The sequence below is a fragment of the Triticum dicoccoides genome, chromosome 1B (genome assembly GCF_002162155.2).
Source record: "Triticum dicoccoides isolate Atlit2015 ecotype Zavitan chromosome 1B, WEW_v2.0, whole genome shotgun sequence".
In the NCBI taxonomy this organism is placed as follows: Eukaryota; Viridiplantae; Streptophyta; class Magnoliopsida; order Poales; family Poaceae; genus Triticum; species Triticum dicoccoides.
The window spans coordinates 453,812,252-453,820,502 of record NC_041381.1 but is presented as its reverse complement, the minus strand read 5'-3'; the positions used below and the strand labels follow the sequence as shown (position 1 = coordinate 453,820,502).

Genomic DNA, 8,251 nt, shown 5'->3' with positions numbered 1-8,251 from the left:
AATACAAAATTAAATTCCTCATCTGAGCCACCAACTTAGATTGACAAAAAACAGCATGCTGCATCTACTAAACCAGAAACGCAAACCAGAATGGTTCAATACCTGGCACGAATTAGTTCCTGTCGCAGACCATCTCGTTCAGCTACCATGGCAGGTATGCGCTGCTTTTCAGAGTTCCGATGCTCAACCTCCTTCGTTAGACCCTGCACCTTTTCAGTCAACTCTTGCCTCAAAGACTGCAGCATGCCTGCTTCAGATCGTAGCTGCAAGGCATCTTGCCTATGGGGTTCTAAAGAGCGTAGCTCAGCTTCCAGCTTCAGATTCCTCTGAGTCAGCTCCCTCGATTCAAGTTCTTTCTCTGCACGGAGCTTAGGTATAGCCTGACTCGAGGAATAGAGATCTTCTTTCAAATGAGACATTCCTTGCCTGAGTCCAACAATTTCATCCACCAGATGTTGGTTGTCATCACGGATTCTGCGTATCTCATCACGGCGGCTAGACAGCTCTCCCTCGAAGCGACGTGGTGAGATAGACCTTTCTCGTGCAAGTCGAGGAGGAGGACCATCACGAAATCCTCGTGGTTCCTCATAGTACTGGCGACTTATGCGGCGCTTCCCTGCCATTTATAGCCCTGTAAAGAATAACCGGAATGTTAAGACAAGAGAATAAGAAACTCACGTGTCAGAAATGACTTTCAGAACCACATAAGTGGTTGGTTTCCTCATTGTTTTGTTTGGTGATTGTTGAAACATGACGTGTACCACTATGTATTAGTCCTATATTTGTTTCCTGATTTATTTATTTATTCCAAAAAGAACATGGGACACACAAGTGCGTTAAACAACTGACACACACAGTCGCTCAGTCAGCGCCTATCTCAGTTTCAAATTGTGAATCGTTGTCAACTTGGTAGTAAGATTGCCATTAACTTCATTGATATTTTAGCATCTACGTACAAGACAGTTAGCCTTTGCCTATGAAGAATGCATCGTTAGCAAACATTTAAGGAAACATAACCTTCATTGCACACAACCTCAGAAGACAGCATTGATTACTTCTTTTGAGCTTAAGAATCTCCAGAAACAGGATTATGGATTGCGGTGGAAATAAGCTCTAGTAGGGGGGAGCTCTGAAAAACTATTTTTCATTTTCTTTTCGGCTTACAGAATTCAGGCTTCTTTTCTGTGTTAACTAATGTAAAGTCTACAATGTCCCTGAACTTTAATCACATCCTTTTGTTAGATAATTTCGTTTTTTCCATTATTTAACCGCAGAAGCAAAAAAAATTAAAATTTCAGCATAACAGAACTTCAGTTGTGTCCTATTTTGACGTAAGCAATAAGTTGCACGCATCACACATGCTTTTCGATTGCACAATAGGCTGCATTAATATACATGCATTAGCAGTCATATGCGAATCAGATACATCACATGGCAGTGATGGCACATCCCCCAAATTCAAATTCAGATGACTTCAAACTATAATTAAATGAATGAATGCAAAAAAAGGTAGATGACAGCCATTCTTGTAAGTTCTAACAAAAATAGCTTAACTTGAGCATGAGTATGATTCCCAGGTATAAAAACAATCATGTAATGCTATAAAGGAGAAACATGCCCTCGACCAACTTTTTCCTGCGGTCGAGCTGGTCGGCAGTGAGCTGGAGGCCAAGGTCGAGCTAAGCAGCACCTAACTGGAGGTGGAGGACGAGCTGGAAAGCGGCAACACATGGGTCGACGTCGAGCTAGCCTGTAGCTAGACGAGGTGGATGCATTTGGCAGCGTCGATCTCCTAGCGTAGGAGACCCGTGATGTTGTGAGAGAACAACGAGATAACCATGCAGGGTTGGGTTTGGGAACAGGGAGGCACGCGGTGGCATACAGAGCCACGGAGGTAATTTCCTTGTAACTCGGAGGGCATTTCTGAAATTGATGAGGCGAGAAGCTCGGAAGACTGGGTCCGAGCAGTTTCCTGGTTTCAACAATTTTCTGGGTGGTGGGAAAAATATTCTCTAATGATAAGAGGCTCTGCATTTGGGGGTTTTAGCTCTCTTGGCAAAGCCCCAAAACAAGTGACCCTAATACATAATTATCACAGCATCGCAAGAGCAGATTGCTAAAGAACATCAACCAATTATCACAACAAAGCAATACACATGATTAGCATTGGTTATCAGTTTATCACCAAACCACTATGATTCTCTAAAGATATCAAAAACCACATGGAGTTCTCTTATCACAACAAAAACAGGCTTTTCCTTGCATGCTGGCATATTTGGCTAATCCACAATGCCAAGATCTACAAACATATTCAGGCGTCTTTCACAACCTCGCATTGCAATTTTGTCCATGCCATATCTCTCGTGGTGCATAGGGCTAAGCCTAGGTTTATAGACAGGTTGCTCAGGTGGATTGCTTTTCTCCCACCTTAGATTAGTCTATGATCCTTGTATGTTCTGGCCTTGTTGATCTCTGTACATGTTTTCTCTATAACATAAAGTTAAGGTTGTGGACTGCAACAGCCCGACCGCTACAAGATATCAAACATATCAAGCCTAGAGTGCACATTTATTTACTTTCTTGCAGAACCTTAATTATCGCTGAACAAAAACTACTTGTACTATTTACCATCAACCAAATTGATACAGAGCGTAGCACTGCATCATCACAAAACAGCAACTTACGCTATATCTGCCGTAGGGAGAGTAGTATGACAGCCAGCAGAATCCGAGCTTAGTCGATCTCCTGTAGCGAGACGCCGGTGGCTGTGGCACCCCCAGCGGCAACGTCACGTCACCAGCGGCTGTCGGTGGAGGATCAGAGGGGAGGAGCAGTCGGTGAGCGGTGGCTACCGGCGATGGCGAGTAGAGGCGAGCAGGGGAAGCCACGCACGCCCTGCGATGGAGCGGCGGAGGACCGCGGAGTGGCAGAAACGGCGGCGGCCGGAAGCCGCGCCAGGGCGCGGGCGCGGCGGCGGGGGTCCGGACAGGGACGGGCGCACCTGGCAGTCGGGTCGGGTTTGGTCGGGTGAACCTCTACCAGACCCATGCCCGATCAGACTATCGGGTCATACCCACACCCACGACCCTGCCCATGGGTCTGAACTTAAACCCACGCCCGAATCCATCGGGTAGCACGACCCTATCAGGCATCCATCGGGTCTGACAATACGTATTTTGTTTACTTAGTCGATGTACAATTTGCATTGTGCAGATCGCATGGAGTGGACGAGGCACCGATCCAATAATCTTTCTTGTATAGGCAAACTTCCCCTTCCCATGCGCTTCCGTAGGCGAGGTGGTACTAATGCATATGTGCGCCGCTGTGTAATGCAGCCTGCATCCGTCGATTTTGCTTGCATGGGCCAGGCTGAAGCTAGAATTGGGCCATACCAAGCGTGTGAATGAGAAGTGAGAAGAGACCTAGTGATGGATTTGCTCCCGTAGTTGTGCCTCGTTCTTTTTTAATGACCATTGCTAGTGAGGCGCGACTAAAAACATCAGATATAATGGAGAATAAATTAATTATTTAATTATTAGTATTAATCGGGTGACCCATCGGGTAACCCACGGGCATAAACTTGAACCCATACCCTACCCATGACTAATCGGGTTACCCATGGGTAAGACCCATGGGTGAGGTCGACAACCCATACCCTACCCATTCGGGTCGGGTGCCCATGGGCGGGTGAACCCATGGGTCGGATTGCCGGGTTGAGCGCAGAGTATGAGAGAGAGAGAAACGCCCCACTTTACAAGGGGTTAGATGATTTGCCCCAGGGTTGTCCCAATGACCAGTGGACTCGGCCCCACCCGACAGCCTCTAGGGGGGCAAATTATCTAAGTGGGAAGTAAAGTGGGGCAAAAAATACAATTTTCCGAGAAACATGTTGGGGGCTGTACTCGGCTTGTTTTGTGGCTAGGCATGTGAGCTGGCCGAGCCGAGCTCGAGCTCAGAGCGACCCGAGCTCAAGGCTCGCTTTCCTTTCTGTTCTCGTTTTCTTTAAAGTTGAGTCAGGCTCGGCTCGATTTTCAGGACCGGGGCCAAACAGAGCCACCGCCCGTTCAGCTCGGCTCGATTCTAAAGCCAACTCCAATGGGATCACCCATATCGATTGTACGTAAATGTTCGGGGTGGTAAGAACACTCTTAGCCATCTAAGAGCATATACAGTCGGATTCGGCAAATCAAAACCCTTTAAATGTCCGTGGATGCACCCAACAGTAACCGGTCACGTCTCAAATTTCCTTCTCTGCACCTGAGTCTCTCATATTTCATCCCCTAATCCATACAAAATCAATGAAAAATGACAAGGTGATGATGAACATTATCCACAATAAAGGCAAGAACGAAGATGGACAAGTGCATGACTCACAACCAAAGCAAGAGTCGCCACTGGGCACCCAGCTGTCGGACGCTCAGCAGGTGTACACTAAGCAGCCATACTTTGAGCAGACAATGACTGGCCGCCGGGTGTCGGTCTAAAGAATAAGAGAGGAGCCGCCTATTCGAACAAGGAAGATGAATTGATCTATGAAGCATGGTTGGTCACTAGAATGGATCTATTTCATGGTGCGGAGGGAAAGGGCACGCCATTTTGACAAGGGTTCATGACCAAAAGTGCTACAATCCCTACCGCGCGGAAGTGATCCATGATCGCAATCTGAAGTTGCTAGTTCTCTATATGTATATTGTCATCAACATCAAAATATAATTAAGGGCATAATTGCACTTTTTCACTTCTACAAAATACATACCCCATCTGTCTCAAAATAAGTGTTGCTGATATAGTATAATTTTAGTACAAAGTTGTACTAAATCACCAACACTTATTTTGGGATGAGGGAGCATGTAACAGTTCACAAACTCATGCCATGGTAATATTTGTCCCACCAACCACTCATCCTAAGAAAACATATCACATAATGCTCTCCTAAGGCACATAAGGGTGACTTGACATGCTATAGATGTTTGCACATCACCAGAGAAGAATTACACCACAACATAATACCACAACATTTGAACTTTACTCAATTCCATATGTTACAAGCAACGAAGTTTCTCCCAAGTCCTCAAGAATGCCACGGACAACTCAACAACACATCATATTGGTCATGATCAGTGGGGTAATGATATGAATAACAATATAAACATGCAAAAATTTCACCAATAAATCACTAAGCATCAACAACAAAACATCAAATAACACAAGGAAGTGATCTCAACAACAAATCCGAGGTAATAGCTTTATAGATTGGAAAGTAGGGGTGTATGGAGGCGATGATGTTCCCCATGAACGGAGTGCTAGTGATGTCGATGGCTTTGATTTCCCCCACCCGGAGGGGAAGGATCCCGACAGATTAGCCCTACAAGAGTGAAAAGTACCCCTCTTTGTTTCTTCCTCGAAGATGGCAGCGAAAAATCAATTATTTTTAGAAGTTTTAGGGCAATATAGGACCAAGAGTGCCAGAGAGAGGCGGAGACATGCCCTATGGGCCCCGCGCGGCCACTTGGAGGGACGGATTCATAGAAAGAATAGTTCTATGACTCTTTTGTCGCAAAAAACACAATGTTTATGATAAGTTTTTTTCCATAAACCACTAACCGACAAATTAGAGCGCTTTGAACACTTTGACAGGTGGGTCCCACTTGTCAAGAGTTGACTTGGCAAAAAATGCCATGTGTGTGTGCTCCTCTGTTATGCATTAATGCATTACATACAATTTTGTGTGCGTTGGTAGGGGCAGTTGGGGGCGGCGGCCTTCGCCAGAGTCCGGCGGTGTTCCTTATGGAGCCGCCCGAGCACCTAGAGCTTTTTCTTAGACTAACACGGCATGCACGCGAGCGCGTCCTCCTCGCCACCTTCCGTCGACAGAAGCTTGCGGCGGCAGGTCGACAGACAGGGAGACGTTGAAGTTCCGCTGCTAGAGCGAGCTTCAATGGCGAGTTGAGGCGAGGCTCCCGCGCTTCATCTTGTCCTCCAGGGGTGTATCAGCTCCCGTCGGGCCCGACCGCACTTCTGGTTCCGTGTCACCGGGCTACCGTGTCGAGCCACACAGCTGGCTCCCGTCACCATGTCACCGGGCTACCACAGACGAGCAGCTAGTCGCCTCCCCATACCCATCACAGCATGCACCCCAAAAGCACGAACAGAGCACAGGAAGGCAACGCGCACACAAGCACACGTCACGCACGCACGCCGGCAGGAGCTCACCACGGTGTCCAGAGCAGCGATTCCTCCGCCGCACACGAGCCCCCCGCGACTCCGCCCTAGCCTTCCATGGCTTGCCCACTGCCGTAGCTCCTGCACGCGTCGCATGATTTGTGGTCGAATCCGGTTCTTGCACACGGATTGGTACCGGTTGCCGCAAAGATGTGTGGTCGAAGCCGTCAAGTAAGGGAACGAGATCCTCTGACTTAGTTCGTTCTACCGCCGAGGGATGTCGTTCCCGCTGCACCCTCCATCAGGCATCCAACCATACTAGCAGTAACTACAGCCTGTTCCAGCTTTCTCGCTCAGATGGAAGTGGAAATACGCGGCCCATCGGCCCAGTTTGACGCTAGCAAGAAGAAAGCGAAGGAAGCCAGGGAAAAAGGCGCGAGAGGCCACAGAAAAAGGCGCCAGCATTACAAAAACGGCGCCAAAGTTGATCGGAAGGAGATCCCTGGCGCCCGACCGGCTGCTCTGCTCCTTGATCTCACGTAAGTCTCCATAGTTCTTTCGGATGGAAGAAGTAGCCTGCTAAACTTGGATCGGGCATCCCTTTTTCTGAAATTGGTTGTACCTCGACCATTAGATTACTTTAGAGCTTGATCAAATTTCCCTTTTTGTGATGGAAGAAGTATCCTGCTAAACTCGGATTAGGCATCCCTTTTTCTAATGAAAGAAGCAGTCTGCTGAACTCCGATCAAGCATTCTTTTCCTAATGGAAGAAGCAACTGAGAGGGAAGAAGAGGCTGATACAGTGCATCATGATTCTAATTCTAACAAGTAAATTTTCTTATCCCAAGTATACTGATTTTTCTTGATTTTATTCTTATCCCCAATTACGCTATTCTTTGCTTATTCTCTTATGGAAATCTTTTTCCAGTGACTATAAGTCCCAATATTTTCTATGCACTTTCACAAGTCTAATGTTCATGTCATTTACATTACAGAGTTGTATTGCCTAGTTTGGTACCTCATATTGGCATGGAATTTAGAAATTCAGATGAGGCATGGGCATTTTGGCTTACCTACAGTGGACAAAAAGAATTCGAGGTCAGAAGAAGGTATACAAACAAGAGGCCAACAGATGGCATGGTTACATCATGTAGATTTGTTTGCGCGACTGAAGGTCATCGAACACAAGACAAAAGGGATTATTTAACAAAGTGCCCTCGAGCTGAAACTAGAACCGATTGTCAAGTCTACATGAATCTTAAAATGGATCGAAAGAAGGAAAATCTGAAAGTGTCTGAGTTGGTTTTGAAACACAATCACACACTACACCTGCCAGAAACCTTACACCTAATGGTATCACAAAGGAAAATTTTAGAGTTGCAAGCATTTGAAATTGAAACGACGGATGATGCAGGAATTGGGCCAAAAGCTGCACATGAATTGGCTAGTCGCCAAGTTGGTGGATCATTCAATCTTAGTTATACCCTCCATGATCACAAGAACTACTTGCGTACCAAGCGCCAACGAGAAATGGCATGTGGTCAAGCAGGTAGCATGCTTAAATATTTTTAAGACAAAATTGCTGAAAACCCGTCATTCCAATATGCATTGCAAATGGATTGTGAAGAACAAATAGCAAACATATTATGGGCTGATGCAAAGATGATCATGGACTATGCACATTTTGGTGATGTTGTCAGTTTTGACACTACTTTTGGAACAAATAAGGAGAGCAGACCCTTTGGTGTGTTTGTCGGTTTCAACCATTTTAGAGAAACTGTAGTTTTTGGTGCTGCTCTCATGTATGATGAAACATTTGCATCCTTCAAGTGGTTGTTTGAGGCCTTTCTAATAGCTCATAAAGGAAAGGGGCCTAAAACATTCTATACCGATCAAGATGTTGCAATGGGAAAGGCAGTTAGGGAAGTGTTTACAGAAGCATGGCATGGATTATGCACCTTTCACATTATGCAAAATGATGTCAAACATCTACGTGAAGAGAAGGATGAAGAGCTGAATGAAGAGAAGAAAAAAGAGAAGAAAAAGGGGAAGAAAAAAGGGAAGAAGAAAGAGAAAAATGAAGAGGAGG

The 8,251-nt window shown here is 46.0% G+C and overlaps 1 protein-coding gene across 1 annotated transcript in view; it reads right to left on the bottom strand.

The window, feature by feature from the left end:
- The window catches only part of LOC119306851 (protein FLX-like 3), a 4,140-nt gene extending 1,182 nt beyond the window's left edge, over nt 1–2,958 (bottom strand). The window contains exons 1-2 of the mRNA XM_037582970.1: nt 2,685–2,958; nt 103–631 (exon numbers count right to left, since the gene is read on the bottom strand). Coding sequence (XP_037438867.1) covers nt 103–623 — 521 coding nt within the window. The 5' untranslated portion in view covers nt 624–631; nt 2,685–2,958. The remainder of the gene's footprint in view (nt 1–102; nt 632–2,684) is intronic.
- Between the last annotated feature and the right edge of the window lie 5,293 nt (nt 2,959–8,251).